The following is a 12775-nucleotide window of genomic DNA, read 5'->3' on the forward strand; positions in this document are numbered from 1 at the left end:
GGCCAATATTATACTAATGCTATGACCAGTAAATTCATATTTCTGTAGTTTAATTTCAAACCTACCTACCTTTATTGTTCGAATACTGTTTTCAGGTTCTTGGCTGCAGAGTTAAACGTGTGATCAAACACCAAGATGTCATCAGTGTAAGCTTCATTAACATTTCAAAAGTTATGGGTATGTTACACAAACCAAGTGGAAGGATACAAAACTCATAAAAATCATCTGTCATACTAAAAACAGTCTTAAGTCTCTCATCATCCACCTCAATTTGCCGATATCTGGATGCCTGATCCAAAGTATTTAGACATCTGTTTTCATCAGTTAAAAGACATCATTGCATGTTATCACATTCACCCATCTAAAAAAAAACAAAGAACCTGACCATTCCTTCTTTTCTCCTGAAATATCACTATTGGAGATGATCAAGCACTCTTTGAAGGCTGTATGGTTCTGTTTTTTAATATCTGCTGTATCTCAGTGAAGTTAGCTCAGCAGTTCTTTAACTGGGCAAGCATCCCCTGTATCTGTGATGATGGATTACTTCTGTTTGACTCGTTTGTCTATTTGGTCTCAAGTCACTGAGTTCCTGCTGCATTGTGTCTAGTGTTTGCACTAGCAATCTCATCTATTTTGGAAACTATGGTGCTTGAGATACAACCAGAGTATTGGTGTTGTCATTGGTTACTTCCATTTTACTCATTTTACTGATGGCCATTCAACTAGAGAGTTAGATGACTAATAATTGCATAACAACACCAGCACTTCATCTCTCAGATGGGTAATTACCAGTACTAATGTTCAGTATATTTCATGTGTGGACTCTTGTTACGACTTTATACTACAACAACAACAACAACAACAACACTATATTTTAGTTGTAGTTTGGAATACCTTTTACATACATAAGAGTGTGATGACTTCCTTACCCACACACTCTTATAGAGTCTAGTCTAGTGTTCCTGATATTTAGTAAAAGTCCTCAGCAGTATGTAACATCCATGTGGGGCCAGTTTTATAACAAAATAGTGGCTTTAAATTGTTATTAATCTTATTGTAATGTTTCACAAACCATTGACCTGTATATTACTCTCTAGGGGAGCTCATATCTAGCTTTAATTATATTCAGCCCTCAAAAAATACAAAAATGTGTTCATACATCCATTATTATCAGTGGGCACAGACCATTTTGGAAGGATAATGAGAAATAATATTCCACATGTGCCTACCAAACTTCATCAAAATCTAGTAATTTTGGACTGAGCTATAGAAAAAAAAATGTTAAAAATTGGTCCCCATGTTAACAGATAACAATTTGTTTAAGAATTTTGTGACCTTTTTATAATACTGACCCTCCAAAAACTAATTACTCCTAAGTTGGGTCTTTGTCCAAATCCATTCAGCCATTTTCAAGAAATCTTGCTAACAAACAAAAACAAATATGAGGGGTAAAAGTATAACTTCCATCACCTTCAGTGAGGGGAGTAATAATTGATAAGCCATAGAATTAGTTACCTGTAAAGGTCAGTATGACCTAAATGTCAATATTGAGAATCTTGATAAAGGTGACAGAAAGGTTAGATTCTTTTCACCAAAATTGTTCAGATATGAAACTGAAAATTCTTTTACTTGTTTTTTTTATTTATTTATTAATTATTGTTTGAAAACAAAATTGCTTGTTAGGGTTACTTGTTGGGATATTTTTTCTACACTGTTTTTATGCTATTAATGTGTTGAGTAATTCTGATATGACTATGTTAAATAATGAGTTTTTCACATTTCTTAACAATGGTGTTCTTCTTCACAGATTGTTCAGAATTATGCTCAGTACAACATGAACTATGCAGACAAAGAAGTAATTCCTCTCACATCATCATCTACTTTTCCTGGGAGTTTGGTAGTTCATCCACCAACACCTTCTGTTGTTGAGGGTCCACCTTTGTCTTTTGTGACAAGTGCTTCTAATGTGGACAGCCAGAAGTTTGAATTACCCACCCAGTCTCTCTCTCTTTATTCAAATACATCATGGGTACCTCAAGCAGAAGATGTAGAAATCAAACCACAGACTAAATCTCAACGTAAGAAAACTCTGTGTTCCGAAAATCAGTCTGGTGAGAGTAAGAAGAAGCGGAAAAAAGTTATCTCCACTTCACATACTGGCTCTGACAGAAAATCACCTGAAGAACTGAAAAAATTTTGGTGTCTCTCCTGCAGTAGAAGTTTCTTTTCAGCATACAACTTAAGAAGACATCAGAAAAATGTTCACAAGATAGATGTTCCTTCTCCTCAAGGATTAGGTTTGGAGACTTCAATTTCTTCTGATGCAGTTGCAATGGATATACCATTTGTTTCTCGGTCACAGAATCAAATTAGAAGTGAAATGTCCTATGTTCATCAGAGAACTGGTGAGGGAAATCAAAATCCTTCTCATTTACTTCTTCCAGAAAATATTGATTATCATTCTTCTACAATTATTCACCCACAACCTGTTGTAACCCAAGTACAGGGATCTTTCCAATACTTAAACAGTCAGAAATTCTTACCAACTAACCCATCATTTGTTGGTCAGCCAGGTGTTTATCCTGTGCCATTAAACTCTATTCACAGAGATGTGAATTCTCAGTTTGTATCCCCCATAATGCAGTCTCAGGCTCAAGTAAATGCAAATCAGTACTGTATGAGTGATCCTGTAGGGCTTCCTACAAGTACAATCTCCCAGTCAGTACTTCCTGCTGATTCTGAGACCCTAGTTACAAAAGAATATTCTTCACTTCAGCCTTTACCACCATGTGATACAGATTTCAGTGATGTGAATCAAATGCTTCATAATACTGAAAAATGGGAACCTCTTCAACCTATATCTGTAAGCCTTACATCAGAGATGGGAATATTGTTATCTCCCCCAGAAATACCTGTTTCTTATGGTGCACCTCAGGTGCTTGGATGCACTGATCTTGGTGGAGGTTCTTTGATGTCCCAGGATCTACCAGCTGTTGCCACATCAGTGGTAACAGAGTGTGTTTGTAACAGTTCTAGTGACTGTATGAAAAATGAAAGTGTTTCATCTAATGTTTTTTCAAAACAAAGTCAAGGAGGAAACTCCAAAGATACTGCTATAAATTTTACTGTAAAGCCCTTGGACAAAGTTAATCAGGAACCAACTACCGTAAGATCTGAATTATCAGATTGTATCCTGTGTGTTTCAGATTGTAGAGAAAATTTATTTCTTGATAATCAAAAACATTTAAAAGATAATACAAAAGAAACTTTAAGGAGTCAAAAGCTAGAAGAAAGAGAAATTTCTTTATTTGGTTGTCAGAAGAATTTAGCTGCTAATGAAGAAAATGTTACAATTGATAATTGTAAAAGCTTAGACCATGGACAGGCAGCAGTATCTGTTAGGGATCAAGTCATGGACAATTTTGATAATAATAATTCTGTAAAACAGCACATCACAAATATTGGTGAAAATACTGCTTGGGATAATTTACAAGACTTAAATACAAGTAAAAAAAATATCTGTGGCAGTCAGAAGAAGGCGAATGAAGAGAGAAATGGCAGATCGTTTATAATTCCTGTTAAGCAGCAAGAATCAGAACAGAAAGGTAGCTGCACTGAGCTAAAAGGATGTTCACCAAAACATATTATTTATGGAACAGATGAACATTTGGGATCTCATTCTTCACCTTGTAGTATAGTTAAAAGTACACGAGCTAGAAGACGGGTGCAGAGATATAGAAATCAGGAGATGTTTTCAGAAGTTGTACATTCCGTTAGTTCAGCCAGTGGGCTTAGTAAAGTTCTCCAATCTGATACAAAAGTTGTAAGATACAACATTAGTAAAAATGTAGATAATGAAACTTCATCCCAGATGGCTGAAAGTTTTCCAGAAGAATCGTGTGTCATAAAAAATGTTCATTTGATTGGTAAGAAGCAAGCAGAGAAGTGTAGTTTATCCAGTTTAAATAGAGTTACATATGATAAACCACAATCCAACAAAACTGCTCCAGGACTTGAAATTTCAGAAAGTACAAAAGATAAAATTTCTGGTTCAGATGAAAAAAACACCAATAAAATGGAACTCAGTTTCCTCAGATGCAGAAGTCAGGAAACCATAATAAATGATATTCCGTCTGGTTTCAGAAGAGAGTCAGTTAAAGATACAAGTCAAGCAAAAAATATTTTAAGATACAGGAGTCAAGAAGATGTTCCATATTATGAAAAATCTTTTACTTCAGTGGAAGATTTGGAATGTAAAACAAGCACTTTAAGAGACACAGATGATGATCCCCTTACATGTGACACAGGTTCTAACTCCCTACAGGATAAAGTTGTAGGTACTCGTGAAAAACATCTTTCAAAACATAAAAGAGAAACATCTATGATAAATCCATCTGTAATGTTATCTAAAGACATACTATTGGAAAAAAGTATTCTTAGAAATAATGTTCAAGAAACTGTAATTAAAGATGACAGCAGTTCTTACCCTATGAGAAGTCTAGATAAAGATTCAAAGTTTCAAAAACATGTGCCAAGATGGCGAAGTTTAGAAAATGTGTCTGATACTGGTTTAAGAAAACGTGTTACTAACTCTACTCAACCTCAGAGAAGACTTTTGAAGAAAAAAATTCAAGAAACTGTTGATAGCATATTTGAAGGTGCACAAGATAAAGCACCAATAGAAAAGAGTGAATTCAAAAATAGCCAATTGACCTCAAACAAAGTGATTATCAAAAAGGAGGACTGTGATATGTCCAAGACTTCAGTTACAAAAGAAGCTGATTTTGCAAAACAGTCATTACCAGAAAATTATTCTGGAATTTCATCTAACTCTTCCATATTTGGAAACTCTGAAAAGATTCCAGAAACTGAAGATATGTCTAGGCTGAACTCTCGTGCAAGCCGCTGGAGCATTAGATGTCTTCAACCTTCTGGAAGATCAACTGACAGCAGTTTATCTTGTAAAGAGGAAGCAAACCAAAGTGATAAAAATGAGGAAAAGTGCAAGCCCATGGAAGATGGCATCAGGGGTCGAACGCGTTCGAGAGATACCTCAAAGAGGGCATTGAGGCGTAGTTGCCCTTGTTGTGAAAACTCCACAAGATCTTCATTTTCCAAAAGGTGCCGAACAGCTGCCAGTAATGGAGGCTCTCAGATGCGGAATTCAAAACGTATGTTATCAAAAAATACTTTACAGAGAAAGACTCGAAGCTCAGTCCAGAGTGGTGTTAGCACAAGGTCTTCTAGGCCAAAAACTCGTTCTTTAGCCTACTCATGATCTTGATAACTGGAAAGTGAGTAAACTTGTAAAAAAAAAAAGTCCCTGTGTCACATGTACAGATTCATATGAAGAGTTTTAGTATTATCTTTGCTTATTGTGAAGCGTTTGTAGTTATAAAGCAAACATTTTAAAAGGTTTAGCATGCAGGTTTGTAAAATAAGATTCATTTATGCACTTATTTGTACATAGAAGAAAGTATACACTGCAAAATAAAGAAAAAAGTATTAAGTATAGAAAGTTGAACTGCTCTGTATAGCATAGGAAGAATGCTTTATACAGTGTATATTTGTTTATAAAAGAAAAAAACGTTCAGTGAAAGTATTATTTGAGGGCTGTAAGGTGTGATAAGACTACTAAACACAAGTGTTGGTGCAAAGTTCAGTTCTCTATAGTTATCCACAGTTTTTCTTTCAATATTAAATTTAATCATAAACTGGTAGATGATCCACTTCACTTAAATATTTTTCTGCAATAAATCTTTTAGCTTTATTACATGTGTGGTTCAGTGAGACAAATGAATTACATTAAGGTTAATCAAGCACAAGGTTTTACCATAAATAATTGTAGAAGTATAAAATGTGATGATACCATGTACCATAACCTTGGTGTTCTCTCTGTTTCTTCAGCAGCACATGTGAGTGTCGAAACGAAACAGAACCAGTTTTCTTAAGTTCTTGAGATATTTTGTTTCAGTAGTTGGTATTTCCTGAAATTGCTCCAACCAGGAAAAATAGTTAGCTGTCACTATACCAGTTCACAATGAAAATTTGTCCAATTAGATGAGCCATTTCAAAACCTTAACAATAGGAAACCATTCTTTAATAGATTGTTTAGGCAGAGTATTCATGATGAAACTTTGTAGAATGGATGGCAACTGCTTATTGTGGAGACACAAGTGTAGAGAATGAGGTTTCTGCTGTAAATTTGGTATGTTGGCATTGTGGTTGTTAGAAACATTTAAGTCTGTCATTTGAAACAGATAAAATCTTAATTTTTTTAAAATCTTTAGATGTACCATGTAACAATTTGAATATATATACAAATGCATTAAAATGTCCCCTCCTTCCCATGTGACTCAACAGTAAGTCTGAAGGTTTATAATGCTAAAAACTGGGTTCCGATATCTGGTGCCCACAGTAATAGGTAGCCCATTGTATAGCTTTGTGCTCAGTAACAAACAGTACAATGTGATGAATACAGGATAAGAAACAGTCATCTGTTTTGACTATTAAATATTAGTTTTTAGACATGATATCAAAATAGGGTTGACTCTCTTAAGGTGGTTAGGGCACTCAACTCATAATGTGAGTGTTGTGGGTTCAAATCCCCATCAAATCAAACATACACACTCTCTTAGCCATGGGGTCATTATAATGTTATGGTCAAACCCACTATTTGTTAGTAAAAGAATATCCCAAGAGTTGGCAGGAGGTGGTGATGAGCACCATCCTCTTCTCTCTAGTCTTACACTGCTAAATTAGGGACAGCTAGCACACATAGCCTCCATGTAGCTTTTGGCAGAATTTAAACATACACATTTAACTCTCTTAAGTATTATAGCTTTTAAGTATGGAGTCAAAATTTGGGATTTGTAATATGAAAAAATAATGTCAACACTGTCTCAAACCTTAATTTTGTTCATTTACATTTTTGCAATGGTGTTTTCACTTTAAGCTGTATCTTTTTAAAGATTCCTACTCCACCTCTTTAACATATTTTTTATAATCATGTTTCTGTACCTTTTTAAAGATTCCTGCTCCACCTCTTTAAATTAACAATATTTTATAATCTTGTTTTTTGTTTGACAATCATGGACAGAAATATCTATAATAGCAGTATTATCCAATTTGAAACAATGACAACATTTATTAGATTGGTTTCATGCAGACTGGAAGGCTATTTTTCATGTTACCATTGACAGTGGTACTGTATGTATAATCACAATAATGCATGGTGATCAATATGCATGTTATGTATATTCTTGTAAAATATATTGAGAGAACCTATTAACACTGAATTGAAGGGACTGTTGAGCCATACTGGAATGTTACATGGACTGGATTTTGTAACTATTAGTTGTATATAACCATTAGTTGTTGGCTACAGTTTATATCTATCTGTGTGTATGTACTATCGTACAAACAAACTTTATTGTTTATGTTGTATAGCCATATACATAGATACTCATATGAATTCTTCAAGTTTATAAATGCTTGCAAATTGTAATATTGAACAGATTTGATATAATGGGAAGAGCTGAAACATAGTTAAATGTAAATGATTTTGATAAAAGAAATTTCTTTGAGATACATTGTTATAGGTTATTTTATAGGAACATAGTAGTAAAGGGAGTAAATAAATTATGTGTAAAGTGTGAGTTACATACAATTCAAGTTGAGAATATTAAGGACAATAGCAAGGAGATTGAAACCATTTGGATTTCTGTTTGTGGATATCAAGGAAGAATGCTTTTAGTAGGAATTTGTTACATATCTTCAAATGAAACTGATGAAATTAATGAGAAACTTTAAGTGAAATTAAGATTCCAGGTGTTAATAAAATCAGAATTGAGTCATTTTAATTTCAGACATTGAGAAATATTAAAGTGAAATCATGAGGGATAAAGGTTTCTGGAAATAGGTCAAGATGGATTTATTCACCAACTGGGCAAGGAAACTACTAGAAATAATGATATTTTAGATTTTTTGTTAACTTCTAATAGAAAAATGGTTGTACCTAGGTGTTCCCCAATTACCACCCTCTCAAGTGATCACAGCTGTATTAGGTTTGATTTTTGCTTCATATAAAAATCAGGAGTAATAATGATATTTTCTTTTCAAATTTTAAAGGGATGCAGCAATAAGTATATGTTGTGAATTGTGCAGCTGAGTTATTTGGAGGCACTGATAAAATATGGAAAAATTTTCAATATTAAAAAAAATCCTTTCAGAAAGAAAAGGGTAGCTCCAAGTAAAAAACACCAAGTTGCAGCTTAATAAAATTAAAGAAAGGTATCACAAATTTAAGAAATTTAAATTGGTATTATAAAAGATCAAGAAAGTTGGTCAGAAAAGGAAATTAGGACACAGAAAAGTTTACATGAATAAAATGTTTGGCTGAAAACATAAAAATTAACATTAAGAATTGAAAACAGAATGTTAGGATGAGAACAGGACCTTTAAGAGATGATGAAGGAAGGCTTACACCTGATAATTATGAAATGATTAAGTCATTCTGCTTTTTCTTTAGTTTTTACTAATGAAGACTTCAGCAGTATTCTCAATTTGAACAATTGATAGATGAAAACAAAGTTCAACAAGACAAGTACATAAATTTTGAGTTTGTTAAACTAAAATTGGGAAGTTTACAGAATGGTGAGGCTACTGGGTCAGATATAAAGGAAGTCAAGGACTGGATATGTGAGACACCACAGTTTTTGGTAAATTCTTGAATTGTGGACAAGTATCAACATATTGCCATTAGCTAATGTCACTTCTATTGTCGAGAGGGTAATAGAATTTGTACAAGTAATTATAGGTTTACAACAGTTGTGAGAAAAGTTTTGGAAATTTTATAATGGATACTTTGCAAACTTATTTAACAGAGTTTAGAATTTTCTTGGATAGTCAATATTTTTTCACTAAGGAAAGTCGTACCCTACAAATCTTTGGAATTCTTTGAAAATGTTAGTGCACATGCAGATGAGGGTAAGGGTGTAGATTTGGTGTCTTTGGATTTCAGGAAGCATTTGGCAAAGTTCCACGTGAAAGGTTTATGAAGAAACTTATCTCTCTAGGTGTGGAGGAGGGTAAGTTAATTAACTGGCTGGATGGAAAAAGGCAGAGGGTTATGAATGGAATTTAGTCAAATTGGATTAATATTACAAGTAGCATACCTTAGGGGTGAATCTTAGAACCATTTGTTTTTTAATTACATTAATGGCATAGAAGAAGGAATGGTCAATAAAGTACTTACATTTACTAGTTATATCAAGGTTGTGAGTGCTGCTAGCTATGAAGAGGATGCTGCTGATTTACAAAAGGATTTAGATAACTTCATGAGTTGGGAAAATAAATGGCAGATAAGGTTTAATTAAGATATTGCATGGTGTAATGGTTGGCCAGTCTCTGATGCCATCTGACCCGTGTTATGTTGCTAGTGTTGGTGCAAGTAAGATTTTAGGTTGTATCTTCATAAGTATCAAATATAAGTCTAAAGTGGGGGAGTATTGTGTTTTGTGTTCCTTTCCTTAGGAGAGACATTCAATTTGTTGGAAAGAATTCAGAAGAGGGTTACTAAAATGGAACTTGGGAAGGAGGAATTACCATATAAGGAGAGATTAAGACCCTTAAAATTGTTTTATAATGAAAAACGTTAGAGGGGGTTTGATTGAAGTGTTTAATATTGTAAAAGGAATTAATAATGTTGATGTATCAACACTTTTCTTGCTTAACAGTGAGAATTTTCGAAATAGGGAACATAAATATAAATTTAAGCTGTCTTCAGCTTAGACAATTTTATTTTTCAAATAGGGTGGTTGGTCTATGGAATGGATTGCCTTCAGATGTTGTGAATGCAGTAAATTTAAGTGAGTTTGAAAGAAAGCTTGATAGTTATATGAATTATAAGGTTTGGTTATAAACTTTTTGATAGTTTTAGTTTTGACTCACTATTTTATCGACACCTCTCTGAACGTACTCGCCTTTTACCCGTCGAGACGTTATAAAATCTAGTCAATTTCATTAGTTGGTGAAAGAGTAAGGTCTAAGAGTTGGTGTTAGGATGTGTTGATTAGCTGCCCTCTCTCTCTGGTCCAGTCCTCAGATGGTATATGGTTAATTCTACGAATTTACAACGCTAGAATCAGGGGTTCGATTCCTTTCGATGAATACAACAGATAACCTGATGTGTCTTTGCTATAAAAGGCACACAATCTCTAGTCCAGAAATTCTTAAACTATGGTTCGCCATCTCTTATCGAGTAGTCTGCAGAAATGTTTCTTTACTACAGAAAGGAAGAAGATCCCTGAGCAAATATGGCACTCAAAACCTTGAAGATTCTCTTTTATAAGCAGGAAGAATGTGTATGAGTTAGATTGAAAAGTTTAAAGTTAGGTTAATATGGCTTTTCAAGTATTTTTTAAGAATACGTTTTTGTTTAACTTGGATTGCGAAATAACGACCACCCAGCTGTTTTTTCTGCAAAGAAGAGGAGAGATTTCTTACGATATGAACATTAATATCCAGATTTTAAAAGAAATTCATGTTTGTAAATCCAAAACTCTTCAGTAGTGAAATATACCCAGACCTAGCAGACAAAGAAATTTGTTTTATATTGCCATTTGCTTCTACGTATCTGTGCGAAAGGCGACGGGTAACTCTGTGTTTAATATTGGTAATATGGCGTCTTGTGTGCATTTATTTTTTTGTAAATATTTTGCTATTATTTAGTCCACCAAAGAAAATGGGGAAGGCTCCTGCGCATTTTTTTTTGTAATTTTTTTCCTATTATTTGGTCCAAAATATTTATATCAGACAGCTGCAAAAAACTTTACTCAAAATTTAACAAACACTGCTAATAAATTTTCACTATGTTATGATGAGTTACTTAAAGATTACTACAAGTAAGTGTAGTTGTGAATGCAACGATTTCAGATCGTGATTTTTTTTTTCATTTAAAAACAAATGTGCCGCAAGGAGCACTGTGTAGCGATAATGTGAACAAATTTTTTTAATAATATCGAAGTTTCATTTTATGATTCCAGATTTTAGCTGGCCAAAGTTATATTTGTGGTTACCAAACGTACGACCATTGTTTGTATCTAACTGTGAAAAAAAAAACTTGTTGAAGATAAGTATACCTACGAACCCGAAACTAACATTTCCATAAATGAAATTGTTTGTCGTTAAAGGCAAAGCTACATAAGGGACTACCAACATTATGCTCACTATTGAACCCCACTCATTTATTTAATTAACAGTAAATTAAATGATGCTAAAAAGTTAATAAAATGTAATTACTGTTTGTTTGTTTCCTCTTTTCTATTGGCATAGTATCTTGTCAATAATCAGTGATGTCGAGAAAACCCACTTGTAGAGAAATATATATGCAAAAACGGCTCGTTTGGGTTGAGAAAATATTTTACATAGGTCGAAACGTTGTTCGCTCTTCTTCTTCGGTCATTGTCAGGTTTTTGCATATATATATCTTGTCACTAGTTGAGTCCTCACATCAGAAATTCCAAGAATCGGATACAGCCATTCCAAATTATAATTACTGACCTTCATGACTTCTCATAAGTGTACAGTGGGATTTACTGTTATATTTCCATTATAGTTGAAAAAGTGGAAATATGTTCAACGACCTGTCACGGTTCGAACCTTGGACTACCTAATACGATACTAAGTAGATCAAGCCCATCCTGTCTATCTCTACATGTAATAGTAAACTCGTTGTAATGATGGGAAAATGTATTGGATATTTCTGCCATGGATATAAAATTTACTTAAAGAACAAAATAATTAAATAGATCTTGATCCGAAAAATCATCCATTTAGTGCAACTGACTATAATTGCAAGTCATTTTCATATACTGAAATTGTCTTAATCTCGAAAATATGTTGATAAATTAACTGGTTACTTAACATTATTAAAACTTTTCCATAAACAATATAGGATTAGAAACGTGGTAATAATTTTAACCATTCTGTTTTCAATATATCAAGGAAAGTGAAATGGCCAAAAGTATTTATTTAAGACCATCTTTATTGGTTGGGAAAAACGACTAAAATTGTATCATAATGCAGTAGGTTAAAAGGTACTTGTGTTAGCATAAAAATTGGGTACGTAAAGTGCTTGTGTTAATTACCTACGGTTAAGCGTTTGTTAAAAAAAACAAAAAACATTTTATCTTGTTGCTATTTATCTCGTAGAGTTTTATTATTATACATATTCTACTGCAAGAAATAGATGACCGCAAGAAACAAACCAGTCTTTTCTGAATATCAAAGAACGGGTTAGATAAACATTAAGCTACTGCAGGACTTTCGAACAGATATGCACGAGTCAGCGTAGATAGTACAATTCGTTTACCACTTAGCTTCTAAGTGAGATTGCATACAATTCGGGAGTGAATCTGCAGAAGGGATCCTCTGAGCAATTATAGGTCTGTAGCAGATCATGGCTAATTCCACGTAGTGATTGGATTTTGAATCACCTTAAAAAAGAAAACCCTGGTGGCTCAAGTGTTGTTAATTAACAAGTCAGTACTTCTAATTACGAGTATCCGACTTCTTCAACTGACTTGAAGATAGATCATAAGTGGAGATATAACAAGCTCTGGTGAAATGGAGCTTGTTGTATATATACGATTTGAAAACATTAAATTCATCTCATTCTATTTTGCCTGACAATGAGACAAACTATCTATATGTAAAAATAGCATATCAGTATTGCTAAGTGTTCTGCAAAAAAATGGTCGTTCTGAGCACTGAA

General features: G+C 33.6%; 1 protein-coding gene across 5 annotated transcripts in view; it reads left to right on the plus strand.

The window, feature by feature from the left end:
* Window positions 1-5512, plus strand: part of LOC143243950 (uncharacterized) — a 92694-nt gene extending 87182 nt beyond the window's left edge. For all 5 annotated transcript variants that reach the window (XM_076487811.1, XM_076487812.1, XM_076487815.1 and 2 more), the window contains exon 8: window positions 1808-5512. In XM_076487811.1, coding sequence (XP_076343926.1) covers window positions 1808-5278 — 3471 coding nt within the window. In that variant the 3' untranslated portion in view covers window positions 5279-5512. The remainder of the gene's footprint in view (window positions 1-1807) is intronic.
* The last annotated feature ends 7263 nt before the right edge of the window (window positions 5513-12775 follow it).

Source organism: Tachypleus tridentatus, chromosome 2, assembly GCF_004210375.1.
Source record: "Tachypleus tridentatus isolate NWPU-2018 chromosome 2, ASM421037v1, whole genome shotgun sequence".
NCBI classification, from domain to species: domain Eukaryota; kingdom Metazoa; phylum Arthropoda; class Merostomata; order Xiphosura; family Limulidae; genus Tachypleus; species Tachypleus tridentatus.